This window comes from Sturnira hondurensis, unplaced genomic scaffold, assembly GCF_014824575.4.
Source record: "Sturnira hondurensis isolate 20B ecotype Veracruz unplaced genomic scaffold, ASM1482457v3 Scaffold0009733, whole genome shotgun sequence".
Classification (NCBI taxonomy): domain Eukaryota; kingdom Metazoa; phylum Chordata; class Mammalia; order Chiroptera; family Phyllostomidae; genus Sturnira; species Sturnira hondurensis.
In genome coordinates, this window is record NW_028082364.1 from 5,534,369 (window position 1) to 5,550,358 (window position 15,990).

The window sequence follows — 15,990 nt, forward strand, 5'->3', positions numbered from 1 at the left end:
GTCACTAGGCCTCTTGTCTCACCTGTGACCACACCTGCTTCAGGCCCCTGTCCTCAGGCTGTGGGAGGGGAAGCATGAGAGTCAGCTGCTGAGCTAAGCTGGAATGCGGGCATTGCCCCGTGTGCCCTCCGGTCAAAGTGGCTGTCCCCAGAAGTCTAGATAATGCCTGCAGGTGGCTCCTGATGACAGGGAGAGGCCAGACTACAGCCCTGGCTCTTTGCCCTTTGCCCTCCGCTCAGGGGGCTCCTGGGCCAGGAAGTTTAGCTCACCCGCTTCCCTTTCTCCTTGCACCACCCCCCGCCCCCCCCCCCCCCCCCGTCGTCCCCAAAGCCCACCATGGGTGGTTCCTCAGAGAGGCCCCGCCCGGCCCTCAGCTCCCCTGGGAGCAGAGCAGCAGTCACCACGCAGGCAGCCATCTGGGAAGCTACGTGGGGCGCTTTTCTGGCCCACCACACACCGGTTCTCATCCCATTCTACACACAGGGGAGACAGCAGGCCCTTCCGGGCAGAGTGTCTTTCCCAGAGTCACAGGGACAGCAGACCTGCCCCGACTCACCATCTGCCCACGGGGGGGGGGGGGTGACCTTGGGCATGTCCCCCCACTCCACTGAGCCTGGCCTGCAATTTTGGGAACCTTCACAGGGCAGTTGATGGGCAGTGAGAGAGGGCCTGGCTCCTGGAGACCCACAGGTGAGCGCCTCCTCCAGGTGAGCGCAGCCCACGCCCAGCTTCGGCCTCGGGGCCCTGCAAAGCTAAAGCTGCACTATGAGAGTGGCCCTGCCCACCTCTCAGGAGACCATGGGGACTAAATCAAAGTCTGGAGCATCAGAGAAATTCGAGAGCATCCCAGCCACTCAGGACTATTACTTATTTCTTCTCACTCCTCTGGCGTTTCCAGGACAGACTGGTACTCGCCCGGGGCAGCGAGGGGTCTGAGATCCAAGGCTGCAGAGTTGGTCTGGGGAGCCGTCTGCTGCAGCCACAGACTTTGCCTTGTTCCTCTCCCGCTCCTACAGCCTCTAGAGCTCCCTGTCACCCTTGCAGGACAAAGTCCCCGCTCCTGTCGCTGCTGGCCCTCTGAGACATACCTGCCCCAGACATGCTGGGCGCCAGCTCATGGCAGGCCCGCGGAGTGCTGTGTCCTTCTGGCCGAACTCCAATGCCACGTGCTTTGCTATGCGGCCCTGCAGCTGGTGGCCCTCGCTGGTCCAGGGCTGAGGCCGACGAGGAGAGGAAGGGGCACCTGGCCAGCTTTGGGGAAAGGAAGCACAGAGGTCACCTGCGGAGGTCCAGATCCTAGTTCCCGGTGCCCAGATCTCCGGGCACTCCCAGTGCTGGGTCCCTGAGGCTGGCCCAGCGGACATGTGGCTGTGGGGGGTATCCAACCCCTGGGAGGGCCTGTCTCTTGTACTTCAGGCTCCAGAATCCAAGCTTAACCCAGTACATGAGTCTAAGCTATATCCTTGTCCATTGCGGTGTCCCCATCCGCACAGTAGGACCAGAACTCAAGGCCTGGCGCATTCCTCCCAAGGGGTAAGGACTGACGACCCCCTCTGACCCCCTTCTGTCCTGGAGGCTGTGTCCAGGGGGCTATGAGGGCTCCCCTACCACATGCCCACCCCACCCCAGCTCACCCGTCAGCCTCTTTCTCCGGTGGGGCCTCCATGTGCTCTACAGGGGATGTCCAGACCGGAAATGGGTCAGTCGGATCTCCCCACTGAGGTTCTCACAGGCTCACAAAGTGCCCTGTCACCTCAGAGGTTTGCAGCTCTCCCAGCGAAGCCTCCTGCCCAAGCCCTCTCTGGAGTGTCTCCTTGGTGGACTCCTGTTCAAACTGCAAGGCCCAGCTCTAAAACACCCTGCCCTGGGAAGCCATGCAGACCTGCAGGCTGGGGCACCCCTACCCAGGTCAGCCCCTCACACGTTCAGGATGTCAGACAGTTGTTTCCCACCATCCCCCTCCCTCACCCCTCACCTGTGGAGAACAGGGCTGGAATCTCACCTGTATTATCAGAGTGGGTGACTCAGCTGCAGCCCTTAGACCTGAGGACTTCCTGTGACACTCCCCCTCCCCTGCTCCCCCCCCCCCCAACACCCCTGGAAGGTGTGAGTCCTGAGCCCAGCCCGGCCGCCCAGCCCCTTCCTCCCTAGCTCTGGCAGTCCCAGCAAACCACTCCTGCCACAGCTGTGCCCACGCCCTCCCGGGACAGGATGCTCACACCCTCGAGAGACGGCGCATCCACTCCTGCTTCCTGTCTCCCTTACAGAACTGAGTTCCTTCCTTCCTTCCCTCCTTCCTTCCTTCCTTCCTTCCATCTGCAGATGGAAGCTGAAAACTTTGCTAACTACACACCGTGAGCCGGGGATCCTGCAGTGAGCAAAACATATGTGGTCTTGGCCTGTGCAGCTCAGAGGGAGAGAGGAGACCTGCAGTCACACACATACGTCTAATTCTCGGCTGTGAGGAGCATGGCAGGTGCAGGAGCCACAAGAACCGTGCCCTTGTCTGGGAATCAGGGAGGGCTTCCTGGAGGAGATAATGTTTCCACTGAGCCCTGAAGGACACACAGAATTTAAAGAAGCAAAGAGAGTGTTTTGGGGGCAGGGTGGGGAGAAGGGCCCATTGTAGACTGAGAACAGCAAGCACGAAGGGCCGAGATGGCAGGAGTCTGGTGCTAAGGACCCCCGGGCTGGCAGCGCTGGTGGGACCACACTCCCTACTTAGCTGCTGTCTTGGGAGAGTGGACACGTCACCTGTGTGCAGCTACACGCATGCCACAAACTGACTACTTCCATGTGCCAGCGCTCAGATCAAGGGACATTTCCAGCTCCCAGAGCCCTGCCCCTTGCCCTCCCCGGTCCCTGCTCCCCAAGGGCAGCCACTGTCCCCACTCCAGCCTCACACTCTGATCCCCCGGCCCACACGGGCCACTCTTTTCCATCCGGCTTCTTTTGCTCAACACGTCTGTGACAGTCACGGGTTGCGTGATTGGTGGTTTATTGCATTGTGTGAACACGCCATGTCTTATCTCTCCATTCTGCTGCTGATGTGCCCTCGGGGTGCTGGGAGTTTGGGGGGCCGTGATGAATGTGTGAGTATGACAGAGGAACCTCCAGGACCGTTTCTGCGCCTATCTATGGAAGGACACGTGGACACATTTTCTCGGATAAACTCCTAGGAGTGGAATTGCTAGGTCAAGCCCGCAGCAGGTCACAGTTTTCTACGCCCTGCTCCGCTCCTCTTGGACTTTGCTCTTACTCTCTGGTGGGTATGCAGCGCTATCTGTGTGGTTTTAGTTTGCATTTTCCGGATGACCCAGGATGCTGCGCTGCTTTTTATCTTTAAAAAGATTTGGAGATGGAAATGGCCTCTAGTTTAAAGCCGCCGTTCAAGGCTTCCACTCACCCCCACACCGGCCACTTGCCCAAGTGCTATCCAGCCTTCTCCACTGGAAACACAGTCCAGAAGGACGGGGAGGTGGCGGCAGCTGCAGGCAGCCACCCACCCACCCCTCCTGGGCCCTGCTCTGTGTGCTGGGTGAGGAGGGAGGCGGCTGACCTGGAGGTGGCATACTCCTGTCCCCCTGTCAGAGCCTGCTGCCCTCCTGCAGCCCCCAGTGAGCCTGGGAGGAAGTGGAGGTACCAGGGCCTTCATGCCACAGAGACAGGGTACCTCTGGCCCAAGGCTATCAGCGTATGGTCCCCCTGTATTTGCTCTGGCCTGGCCCAGCCTGAGGTGTTCTGGTCATTCTCCTGTCCCCTCCCTACGGCTCTGCGACACAGGTGAGCTACTTGCCCAAGGCCACTAACCCAGCTTGGCCGTGTCCTCAGTAGGGCAGATGACAGAGCTGGACACACATAACCTTCCGTCTACTTCTGCAGTCCAGCTGCTGCCTGCTGCGCCCCGGGAACACAACAGACCAGCCCGGGCCCTGCCCCACCCCCCTCTCCCGCCTGCAGGGACACCGCAGTGGGGCCTTGGGAGCAAGTAGGGGCCGGCGAGGAGCGGCCCCCGACCGGAGTCGGACCCTCTGAGGGCCCTGAAGTCTGTCTGTCTCGGGGAGGGGTGACAATGAGGCGATGCACGTCAGCAGGGCTGGGTCCAGCTAGGCTGGGGCGCCCCACCATCGGAGGAGGGGGCCTGCTTGCGTTGTTCAGAAGCCACCATCATTTCTAGCCTTGCAGAGGGGCCCTGCCCCGCCCTGGACAGACCAGCCCGGCCCTCCCAGTGGGACACAGAAGGCAGCAATGCTGGCCCTCCGGGCCTGGTCTCCGGTTCCCCACGTGTGCTGGGCGAGGTTGGGGGAGCCCCACCAGTCCCAGCCGTAGTTTCTGCTTTGTAAGGAGCAGGCTCCCCGGGCACCAGTAACAGCCCCTGAAAGGCCCAGGAGGTGCCGCCCCCACATGGTCTGACCCTGGTGGGCTCGGAGATGCCGAGTCACTTGTCGCTTACCCAGGACATCCAGGGGCTGAGTGACAGAACTGAATGCTGCTTAACACAGAGCCTGAAAGTGGCGCAGAGAGAGAAGGCTGGGGGCGGGGGGGGGGCCGCATTCCCTCTTGGGACACCCCACCCGCTCCGGGGTTCTTTCCTCCGGCTTCACCGAGGGTGTGATGTGCCTGCCCCGGCCCTGTGCGCAGGGGGCTTATGGCTGAGTCCTGACTGGGCCTGGTGTGATCCCCCCACCTTGCCCCTGTGTATTCTGGTATCAGTGTCCTCAGCCACAGCTCTGTGCCCCTCACTGTCCCCCTCAGTGCTATGGGTCGGGGTCTCAGCAGCCCAGGTGACTTTACTAAACACCCGACATTACTCCCTAGTGACCCAGGAAATGAGGCGAGGAGCCCTGGTTGCTGCCCCCCAGCCCCAAACAGTGGCCCGTGGGCCGGGGGGACCCTCCTGGCCTGGCCCATCGAACCGAAGCCCATGAGTCCAGGGCTTTCTCTGGGCTCGCACAGGACCAATGTCACCGAGTCAGGACCATCCCCAGGGGACAGGGCAGGCTTCAGGGAGGGGGTCCCCTCGTGTCCCCAGCAGGTGGCACAGGGCTGGGCCCAGGGGAGATGTCAGGAAGCCTAGGCCGTGGGCCCCGCTTGGGTTCCTGGCAAGCCTAATGGTGGCTGAGATTGCTGGCTGAGGAGAGCCTGGTTACACAGCACCGCGGCGTGACCGATCGGGTTTCCACTTGGATGGGCCCCAGGACCTGGGGCCAGAGGAGTGGCACCAGCTGACAAGTGCCCACGTGGGGCCCCGTGTGTGCCCCAGGCAGGACGGCTGGGGAGCGGCCTCTGCTGCTTGCTGGCTGCCCCGGGTCTCAGGTTGCCCACGGGAACACGGGGCTGCAAACAGTGCCCACTGAGGCAGAGGACGCGGGGCAGGGGCACCTTCAAGGCGCGCTGTGGCCTTCCCCACCCCCACAGTGGGCCCTGGACTCCCCGGTTCCAGTATATTCCTGTCACGGCACGCTGTTAGCTGTGGGGTGGAGCCGCCCACCCTCACTAGCCTCAGTTTGTTTGTCTGAGAAATAGGGAGATTCCAGCTTCGCTGGCCTGAGTTTTCTGCGTGCTGGCACAGGCCCAGCCCTGGTCACCGCAGGGCTTTGGGCACTCTGCCTCCCCTCGTCCTCTCGGGGACTGGGGAGGCCAGGTTTCGCCCGCAGCCTGAGGTGGGTGAGCTGGGGACCTGGGTGAGTCAGCTGCTGAGAGTCAGCCACGGTCCCGCCCACCTGCACTTTCCCAATCCCCCCTCCCCGCCTGTTCCCCTTTCACTTCCTCGGTCCCCGCTCCCCCAGGGGACCTCCACTCCCCCAACTCCCGGGCCAGGCAGGGGAGGGCCAGGGATGAGGCCACCCAGCCAGAAAGGGGATGGGGCCCCAGCGCCGACCCTGAACGCCCTGGGTGCCCGGTCCAGGGCCTCGGATGGCAGACCCCATATCCCTGACTGTCCCCGGGCCCCCCGGGTGCCGAGGCCCCTCTGCCCTTTTTCCCAGCCGGGGGCCAGCGGCCTGAGGCATGGGGTCAGCGTGGTGGAGCCCCCAGTTTGTGCACTTGCTGATGGTGTGTCCGCTGACACCCCGGCTGTCAGGACCAGGAGTCTCCAGAACCCCTCTAGGCCTGAACTTGAAATTGCTGGTGACCCTACCCCACTTGGTCTGAGCTATTACTGTGATGAGCCTGGCCTTGACCTCTAAGTGACTCTGGGCAGGTCCCCACCTGCTCCAGGCTGCTTCTCCTGGAACCACAACTGTAGGGAGACTTGTGAGGCTGGGACACCACCCCCCAGGGTTTTCAGGCCCTGAAGGGTCCTCCTTTTCCCAGCCCCTGGGGTCCGTTTGGGACATCTCCGTGTCTCATTGGGAGAATGGGGACAACTAACCCCGTCAGCAGGAGGGTCTGGAGAGAAGGAAGAGGTCAGCTGGCCTTTTTCGGGGGAAGCCCAGGGCTCCTTGTATTTTTTCTGAAAACCTCCGTCAAGGAAGCCAGGCTGGGAACTCCCGGGGCGGGGTGGGGGTTGGGGGAGAGGGTGGAGGGGAGGTCCCAGGCCCTTTCTCTGAACACCCCTGGGCCATAGGTAGAGAAGGGGTAGTTTTTAAGGATTTTTAAAAACTCTCCCAAGAAGTGTCGTAAATTCCCAGTTTCCAGGGCAGGGATCCCCCTTCCATGCTGACTCCTTCAGGGGAGGCCCAGGGTGGGCTGAGCTGTGGACAGCCCACGGAGGGACTCCAGCTCTGGGCTCGGCCTGGGTGGGGACGGAGGTCCTGGCTGCTGCCCAGGAGAGCACGCTGGGCCCAGCCCCTCCCTCCTGCCCTGAGCTCCACTTCAGGGCTGGGTACCTTCTGGGGCACTGGGGGCTCTCTCTTCCTTAAGGAAGCCTGTCGCCAGGCATCAGGGCTCGGTCTCTTTTGCTGTCACCTTTGAGGTCTGTCTCAGGGGTCACCACCTGCTGTGCTCAGGGTGTTGCTCAAACAGTGTGTGGTGCTGCTCTGCTCTGGGCGTGTGCCTGACTGGCTGGTGCTGGCCTGTGGGATGCAGGGGCAGAGTGATGCCGGAGGTCCAGCTCCTGGCTGCGCTGCGCTGTGTGGTCCTGACTGCGTGGCTTCCCCTCTCTGAGCAGGAAAGCTGCTGCTGTTATGATAGAAGAGGGAAGAAGTCCTGGCAGGCTTCCTGGAGGGGGCAACCCCACAGCTGCCCCTGAAAGCCGTGGTAAAGTTGGGCAGGAGGCATAGGACCCCAAGTCTTATGGTCCAGCCCATCCCAGGACCATAGGACTGCTGAGATCCTGAGGAGTCCCGAGGTCCAGAATTTCCTCCTGAGACAATCCTGGGAGCAGGGGAGGAGTGCAGAGGAGAGAGGCCACAGGAAAGAGCAGGCTCAGACCCTCAGGACCCATTGCTGTGTGACCAAGGGCTGGTGGCTGTCCTCTCTGGGTCTCAGGAGATAAGCACTGGGGATGAAGGTGGGGCCCACGAATTCGGACTTGGAAGCAACCTTTGGACCCAGTCCCTGGAGGCGCCCCGGGGCCCTTTACCCCGGGAGGGGCAGCGTGAGGCCTCCTGAGGCCCTTGACACAGACCTTGAGCCTGGGCAGGGCACTGCTCCTACCTCAGTTTCCTTATCTGTGAAAAGGGGGTGCATCTGCTGAGTGTTTTGTCCCCTCATCTGTTCAGTTACCCCTCATGGAGCACTTACTGTGTGGGGGTGGGGTTAGGGAGTTTCTCTTCCCTTTCTCAGGCCCATCCCCACTTCTTCCTCTGAAGAAGGGACCTCGAGGGTCCCTGCCTCAGGCGGGGGCGGGGCAGTGGGGCTCCAGCACCCAGAAGAAGGGCAAAGGCAAGGCGATGGGTTTGGGTAAGGAGGTAAATGCCCTCCGAGGTCTCTGTAGGTGGGGGAGCTGCAAGAGGAAAAACAGCAGCAGACAGGCAGGGGGAGTCCCTATTGGCTGAGCCTGGTGGGCTGTGCCAGCCCCGGTGACTGCTCCGAAAGCTCCCTGCAAGGACAAAGTTCCCGAGCAAAGAAGAACCTGTTCACTTCCTGTCCCGTCTCCTCCCCCTTCCTCCGCCTGCTGCACTTCCTCTTTTCCTTCTGCTCGACTTTTCCCCTCAGCTCCTCCCCATCACTAAGGCTCAGCCCCCACCCCCAATCGGCCCCAGGTCTTTTCTGCGGGCTGAGAACACCCAGGCAGTCCTTTACACACTCATTCAGCACAGCAGGGCCCGGGGTTGGGGACAGTGCGGGGAGGTGGATGGATGGAGACCCTGGGAAAGCAGGTTGGGAATGGACCCCACACTCCATTTTTCAGAGGAAGAATCTGAAGTGAGGCTGAGAAGAGGAAGAGAGACGGCCCCCCCCCCCCGGCCCCACAGCAGTAGGTGCTCAGGGAGGGCCACTGAAGGAATGAGGGGCTGAAACATTCAGCAGTCCCGGTGGTGCCGAAGCAGTTATGCATGCAGGCCCAGTGTGGTGGTTCTAAGTCGGGGAGGGTGTGTGTGGCAGAGGCTAAGGGCTCCCGCTGAGGAGGGGCTTTCTGGGCTGGGCCTTGAAGGGTGCATAGGAGAGCACCAGGAAATGGCTGCAGCGGAGGGACAAGGCTATTTCAGTCCAAGGTTGGTTGGGTGGCCCTGCTGCTCCTGCCCCTTGGCCGGCCCCTGGTTAAGAGCTGAGCTGGCAGCACAAGCCCTGAGTGGGGACCAGGCCTGTTTTTCACCCCACACAGTTTCCCGTGGGCACCTAAGTCAGACTCTCCCCTCCTATGCCCTGTGGCCCCAGTCCCAGCCTGCCCAGCCCCTCCAGGCTCAGCGAATCACCAGAAGCAGAGGGGTGCTCATCAGTGCTCATCAACCGGCAGCAGAAAGGGTCACCCCCCCCCCCCGCCCCCACATAGTCCGTGAATCGCAGGGTTGGCAGGTCCCAAGGTGGCTGGCTAGAGGCCCAAGACTGAGAGACACAAGGCCCGGAACAGAGCTGTCTGGCCCTCAGGAGGAAGCAGTGGACAGGCTGGGAGCCTCTGCCTGTGGCCGGGGCGGTGGCGGGGAGCTGCAGTGAGTTTCTTGGCAGCTCTCTGGGAATGTTACTTTGTGGCTCTGTGCCTGCGGGCTCCGCTGTGTGCTGGGTGATGGTCACCCTGTCCACCTGGTTGTGGCCTCTGCAACCTTCAAAGAGACCTGCTACCGGCTTCCTCCTGTGGGCCGGACCAAGCCACCTCTTCCCTGGACACACATTCCACATCCATATATGGACTAACTAACTGGTCCCTGGTCTCAGCACAAGCTCAATGAACACCTAGTACGTGCTGCAGAGCCCCAGGCAGGCTGGAGACAGGCTGGCGTCAGGCTGGGGTGCCGGGCCGGTGCCGCCAGCTAGGCCTTCTTTGCTGTTCTCCTTCATGTGGAAATTCATCTTCTTGTCACCAATTCTAAGGTGGTGCCTGTGTCCTCCAGGCTGAACCAGGTGCCTCTCCGGGGTCTCATGGCCCCTTGGGATTCTGTTGGTCACCTTCTTGGTACAGGCTCTTCCTGCCAAACTGGCAGCTCTCAGAGCAGGAAAGCACCTAGAACAGGGCACCCAGGTCTTGCCAAGCATTTATAGAGATACAGGGCAGTAAAGGGCGACAAGGAGAGGGTCTTCCCTGACGGCAGCTGGCCGTTAGCTACTGTTCCTGCCGTATCCCACCCCCAACTCATCTGTGGCTCATGCAGTGTCCTCCAGCCCTTGGAGATCTTCAGATGGTCCAGGAGGGCAGTTCAGCTGTGGCGACACAGGACAGTGGATGGTGGGCCCCAGAGCTGTGCTGAACGCCCTGCCTGCCTGAACCCAGCAGTGCCTGACGGCGGCCTGGGTGACCAGCCAGGCTAACGGCTCAGGCCTGGCCTTGGCTGGGTGTGACCAGGCAGCCCTCAGAGGCAGCCTGGCTCCATGGCAACAGTTTCTCCGCTCTAGGGAGCCCACCTCTCCCCCAGGCCTGCAGCCCTGGGAGCCTGGGAGCCCTCTTCACGTGCAACTTCCAGGCTCTGGCCCCTGGGGCCGCACTGTCCCTGGGGACTGTGGCCCTGACTTCCCCCTATCACACCCGGTCTCTTGGTAGTAACCACCTCCACTTAGTAAGCTGAGCACCCCCCAGCCAGAGCCCCCACCCCCATCCAGGCTGACTAGTTGAGATGATGTTGGCAAGGCAGGGGGAGAGTGACTCCCTGACCATCCCTTTGGCCACAACTGGTACCAAACGTAAGCATGGACCTCTGATAGTACCCAGAGACCCTCGAATCCATGTTAACCCTTGTGCCCACGGAGGAGCTCACTGCTCATGTGAACTCCACACCCAGAGGGTCCCGGGGTGTGGGGGCACGGAGAGACAGGCAGGCCGGTGCAAGCCTGGCCTTGCAGGGCCGCACTGAGCACTGCCAAGCGGGGCGGTGGCCCACGGCGCGCACCCCTGAACCGAAGGTCCAGTACCCTACGGCGGCCAACAGCAAAGCTCTCCCTCCTCCTCTTCCTCAATCTCGCTTTCGCTCTCTCCCAGTCCCTCTCTCATTTTTTTTTCTTCCCAAAAGGAGGGGAGAGGGGGTGAAAAAATGCTGCACTGTGCGCCGAGGCCGGTGAGTGAGCGGCGTGGAGCCAATCAGCGCTCGCCGTTTCGAAAGTTGCCTTTTATGGCTCGAGCGGCTACCGCACCGCCCTATAAAACCCGGCAGCGCGACGCGCAGCCACTGTCGAGACTTCGTCCAGCCGTGTGCACAGGCTTCTCGTTTTCGCCGCTCTTTTGCCTTCGCCGGTCTACTCCACCTCCAGGTAAGGACTCGGGCCGGCCAGGCTCGCAGACCGGCGCCGCGCCCTCGCCTTCCCCGGGCTGGCGGCGCCCCTCGCTCTAGCCCCGTGGAAAGCGCTTGGGTGCAAGGAGTGAGGCTTACGCCCTTCGTCCTGGCCCTACTTCACTGCTCTAGTGGAGTGTTTCCCTGGTGCTGCCGAACACCCAGGGCGGCCGCGGACCTTTGTTCGAGTGGCTAGTTAGCTGCGCTGGGCAGCCGGTGGGTGGGCGCGGTGGGGGGGGTGCCTCACTGGGCCCGGTGGGGGCTGGGGACTGGGACAGGACTGCGCGTGCTCATGCATTTGCGCGTGCGCGTTAGGGTCGGGAGCCGGGACCCGGGCGAGGGTGGGGAGGCCTGCCGGAAGGGGTGGGGTCGCTGGGCGCGTAAGCGCCTGCGCACACTTAGCACACTGAATCGGGGTGCCGGCTCCTGTGGGTGTGGCCTCCGCGCGGCCAGCCGGCTCTTTTTGAACGGGGCTGGGGCGGGGCAGAGCGCCTGGCTTCCTGCCGGGCTCTGTGGGGCCGCCTCTAACCAGCGTTTGCCTTTTATGGTAATAATGCAGCCGGCTTGGCTTCCTTTGTCCCTAATCTGGGCGCGCGTCGGCGCCCCCTGGCGGCCAGAAGGCGTGGCGCGCCGGAAGTGGGCAGGGCGGGGGTGGCCCCACCCTACCTAGGCTCATGGCCCTGGTCTCCCGTAGCTCGCCATGGATGATGATATTGCTGCGCTCGTGGTCGACAACGGCTCCGGCATGTGCAAGGCCGGCTTCGCGGGTGATGATGCCCCCAGGGCCGTCTTCCCCTCCATCGTGGGGCGCCCCCGGCACCAGGTATGGTCTGATTTGGTCTGATCCTTGGTCTGGTTTGGTGGGTGGGGTCCGCTCTTGGAGTAGGCAGAGGATGAGGCCTAGGTTCTCCAGGAGGGAGGCTTTTGGGCTTTCTGGGTGGGTGGGGGGTTGGTGGGGCTGTGCCCATGCTGAGGGCATCTTGCTGCTCCTTCTGCAGGGCGTGATGGTGGGCATGGGTCAGAAGGACTCCTACGTGGGCGATGAGGCCCAGAGCAAGAGAGGCATCCTGACCCTGAAGTACCCCATCGAACACGGCATTGTCACCAACTGGGACGACATGGAGAAGATTTGGCATCACACCTTTTACAACGAGCTGCGTGTGGCCCCTGAGGAGCACCCCGTCCTGCTCACCGAGGCCCCCCTGAACCCCAAGGCCAACCGTGAGAAGATGACCCAGGTCAGTAGCCTGTTGGCCTTCCGGGGCTGACTACGCCCTTGTGGCCCTTCTGTGTCACGCCCTTTCTCACTTGTTGTTCTTCTGCCGTTCTCCTAGGAATTTCTTCTCTGACCTGAGTCTCCTTTGGAACTTTTCAGGTTCTATTTGCTTTTCTCCAGATGGAATCTTTTTGTGTTTGCTTTTCTGATTAGGTGTTTTAAAGTACAAAGTGCTGTGGGTGTAGGTACTAACATTGGCTCGTGTGGAAAAGCCAACAAGGCTGATGCAGTGGCCTTGGAGTGTGTATTCAGTAGGTGCACAGTGGGTGTGAAGTGACTCCCTGTCCCAGGGTATTTAGTACACTTAGCTATGTTCTTGCACTCTCTGCATGTCCCTAGTCTGGCCTGCCTGCCTGCCCCTGGTGGCTTCCTGAGTGTGACAAGGCCCATTTCTCCCTACAGATCATGTTCGAGACCTTCAACACCCCAGCCATGTACGTGGCCATCCAGGCCGTGCTGTCCCTGTACGCCTCTGGCCGCACCACTGGCATTGTGATGGACTCCGGTGACGGGGTGACCCACACTGTGCCCATCTACGAGGGGTACGCCCTCCCCCATGCCATCCTGCGTCTGGACCTGGCTGGCCGGGACCTGACTGACTACCTCATGAAGATCCTCACGGAGCGTGGCTACAGCTTCACCACCACAGCTGAGCGGGAAATCGTGCGTGACATCAAGGAGAAGCTGTGCTACGTCGCCCTGGACTTCGAGCAGGAGATGGCCACCGCTGCGTCCTCCTCTTCCCTGGAGAAGAGCTATGAGCTGCCTGATGGGCAGGTCATCACCATTGGCAACGAGCGGTTCCGCTGCCCCGAGGCTCTCTTCCAGCCCTCTTTCTTGGGTGAGTAAGGCCTCCTGTCCCCTCCACCCAGGGATTCCACTGTGGCCCCACTGGAAAGCTAAGTTGGGTCTTCATTCCCTTCAGGCATGGAATCCTGTGGCATCCATGAAACTACCTTCAACTCCATCATGAAGTGTGACGTTGACATCCGTAAGGACCTCTATGCCAACACAGTGCTGTCTGGGGGCACCACCATGTACCCCGGCATTGCCGACAGAATGCAGAAGGAGATCACCGCCCTGGCTCCCAGCACGATGAAAATCAAGGTGAGCCTCTACCCAGCCTGAGCTGGCCTGGGCACATGGAGTGTCAGACTGTCTGGCCTGATGGGCTGGGCCCCTGTGGTGCCGGCCAGGGTCCTCATGCTATCAACTCTCTCCCCAGATCATCGCGCCCCCAGAGCGCAAGTACTCCGTGTGGATCGGCGGCTCCATCCTGGCCTCCCTGTCCACCTTCCAGCAGATGTGGATCAGCAAGCAGGAGTACGACGAGTCCGGCCCCTCCATCGTCCACCGCAAATGCTTCTAGGCGGACTGTTGTTACTCAGTTGGTTACACCCTTTCTAGACAAAAAACCTAACTCGCGCGCAGAAAACGAGATGAGATTGGCATGGCTTTATTTGTTTTTTTTTTTTTTTTTCGTTTGTTTGTTTTTTTTTGAAAATTTTTTGGCGCTTGACTCAGGATTTAAAAACTGGAACGGTGAAGGCGACAGCAGTGTGTTGGAGCGAGCATCCCCAAAGTTCTACAGTGCGGCCTGGGACTGATTGTACATTGTTCATTTTTTAATAGTCATTCCAAATACCTTGAGATGCATTGTTACAGGAAGTCCCTTGCCTGCCCCAAAGCCACCCACTTCTTCCCAAGAAGGGCCGGTCCTCGCCCGAGTCCACACAGGGGAGGGTGATAGCGTTGCTTTTGTGTAAATTATGTAATCCAAATTTTTAAATCTTCGCCTTAATACTTGTTCTTTTTGTTTTATTTTGAATGGTCAGCCATTGTGACCCCCCTTTTTGTCCCCAACTTGAGATGTATGAAGGCTTTTTGGTCCCCTGGGAGTGGGCTGAGGTGTGGAGGCAACCAGGGCTTCCCTGTACACTGACTTGAGACCAGTTCAATAAAGTGCACACCTTAAAGAAACCTGCTTTCCTGGGCTTGGTTGAGTTTTGGGCAACTGGGTGGAGTTTGGAAGAAGGGTGGGGACCAGGCCAGCCTAAAGGAGGTTTTGGAGGTTCTCTGACCTTGACATTGAACATCTTAGGGTGGAGATGAAGGAATTGAGGCTCCTGACCTGAGACCTGTGAAAGGAATCACCCAGGCTGGTCCTTCACACTTGTCTCCCAAGCACCCCTACTTTTAAGGTTTTGGGGTGCAGGTGGCTTCAAGAGGGTGGAGTTTGTTCACTAGGAAGCACGCAACTCTTGGGACTGGGTGGGTACCTTTTTGTACCACCTGTGAGTGAGGGCTCCCTCAAGGGTCCTCCTGTCTTAGGGAGGGACAGTGGCGGCTTGTAGGCCACACTCCAGGCTGAGGACAGAGTCCCAGCCAATTACTACTACAAGCTCTCCTGGAGCGATCCTACACAGCTGAAAATGGGTCTTCCTAGGGGTCCGCAGGGCTGTTCCCTGTGTTCGTCCAGGGCTGGGGGTGAGAGGGTGTTAGGTTGGGCAGAGAAGGCACTGGGGGTGTCAGGATTCTGCCTTGGGGCTGTAGGGCAGATGCCTTCCTGTGCACACTTGGATCCCCAAGTGCGGTCCTGGTTTCAATCCCCCAACACCCTACAGGAGCAGCAGCCAGGCTCCTGATGGGCGTTACCAGTCAGCTGCTCTTGAAAGCCAAGCCTGGCCTCCCTTACTCTGCCAGCAGCAGCTGGGAAGGGACAGGGTAAGCCTTCCCCCTCCCCCCATGCGGGATTTTGCCCCCACTTCTCCATATGGAGTGAGGCACAATTGAATCCCCATCAACCCAGGTTTGAGGCTTGAGGGGAGCCCCTCAAAGCCCCCAACAAGGGCACTGGCCCTGGAAGGGTCCTCTTACAGAGGAAGATCAGGGGTTTGCGCATTCACACAATAATTTTACTATTAGTACAAGGCTATTAAGGAAGGAGACTGTTTTCAGACCTCGTGATGGCTTCCAAACCCAAGTGGGAGACGTCTAGCTCATTGGGGCAGGTTTCCCTAGTCCCTAAACCATCACCCAGGTCCCCCTGGGCTGCAGCGCTGGCCCAGCGTGGGTGGGAGCCCAGTGCCCGTAGGAGCCCAGTGCCCAGTAACTAATGTGTCTGTTCTCCAACCGCACACAATCTTCGGGGCCTGGGAAGCCGGGTCTGTGAGAGGAAGTTCCTCCTTGGCCAGTTACAGCTCTTCTGGGCCAGTGGGGGTGGTGGTACGCCCCAGGAGCTGGGAGCTCAAAGGACGTTTTCAACTTGGGCCACTTCCTCCTTCCATGGGCATTTATTCATTGAGGCCCCACTTGCTGGGCCTGGGGCAACCAGGATGGCCTGACAGAGCCTGCCCTGCGGGAGCTGGCAGTTTGGGCAGAGACCCCTGCCCCGCCTCCCTCTTTCCTTCTCTAGCCACTATCTGAGTATTTTTTTTTCTTTTCTTTTTCAATCATTTTGCCTTTTTTCAATGACAGACAAGGTAGTAAGAGATTATGAACCCAGACAACCGCTCTGTGAGGAGTATCACTCCAGAGGAGGAGGTTTCCTGTGGTAAGGACCCCGGAATGGGCCCCGGAGCTAGACCGTCTCTCGGGTGGGTGCCGGGTGTGCTCGTCCGGCCGGCACTGACTAGGGACAGAGGCCGGGAGCAGAACAGCAGGGTGGCGGGGGCCGGAAGCTTCAGGAAGCTGCTGGTCATTGTCCCTGTGTACGCCTGAGAGATGGGAGCATTGGTAAGAGCTGGAAGGGTGGTTTTGAGCAGGTTCTCCACCCATTTTTTCCTTTGAAAAGTTCCGGAAGTGCAGCTGAGACCCACACCTGACTCGCACAGTCCTCGATGCCCCGCTCCTCGCCTCCAGGGCCAGCAGGTGGGCAGGGCATCTGATGCCTGGTTTGGAGCAAAGGGCCAG

At 60.4% G+C, this 15,990-nt stretch overlaps 1 protein-coding gene across 1 annotated transcript; it reads left to right on the forward strand.

The window, feature by feature from the left end:
• The first annotated feature begins 10,674 nt into the window (after positions 1-10,674).
• ACTB (actin beta) lies at positions 10,675-14,058 on the forward strand. Its single transcript, XM_037057887.1, has 6 exons — positions 10,675-10,782; positions 11,497-11,625; positions 11,801-12,040; positions 12,481-12,919; positions 13,004-13,185; positions 13,304-14,058. The coding sequence occupies exons 2-6, from the start codon at positions 11,503-11,505 to the stop codon at positions 13,445-13,447; spliced, it is 1,128 nt and encodes a 375-aa protein (XP_036913782.1). The 5' UTR covers positions 10,675-10,782; positions 11,497-11,502; the 3' UTR covers positions 13,448-14,058.
• The last annotated feature ends 1,932 nt before the right edge of the window (positions 14,059-15,990 follow it).

Bases quoted from the DNA above. Each gene is read 5' to 3' on its own strand.
- ACTB (XM_037057887.1), top strand. From the start codon at position 11,503: ATGGATGATGATATTGCTGCGCTCGTGGTCGACAACGGCTCCGGCATG. The intron at 12,041-12,480 runs GTCAGTAGCCTG...TTCTCCCTACAG, and splicing joins ACCGTGAGAAGATGACCCAG to ATCATGTTCGAGACCTTCAA. The intron at 13,186-13,303 runs GTGAGCCTCTAC...CTCTCTCCCCAG, and splicing joins CCAGCACGATGAAAATCAAG to ATCATCGCGCCCCCAGAGCG.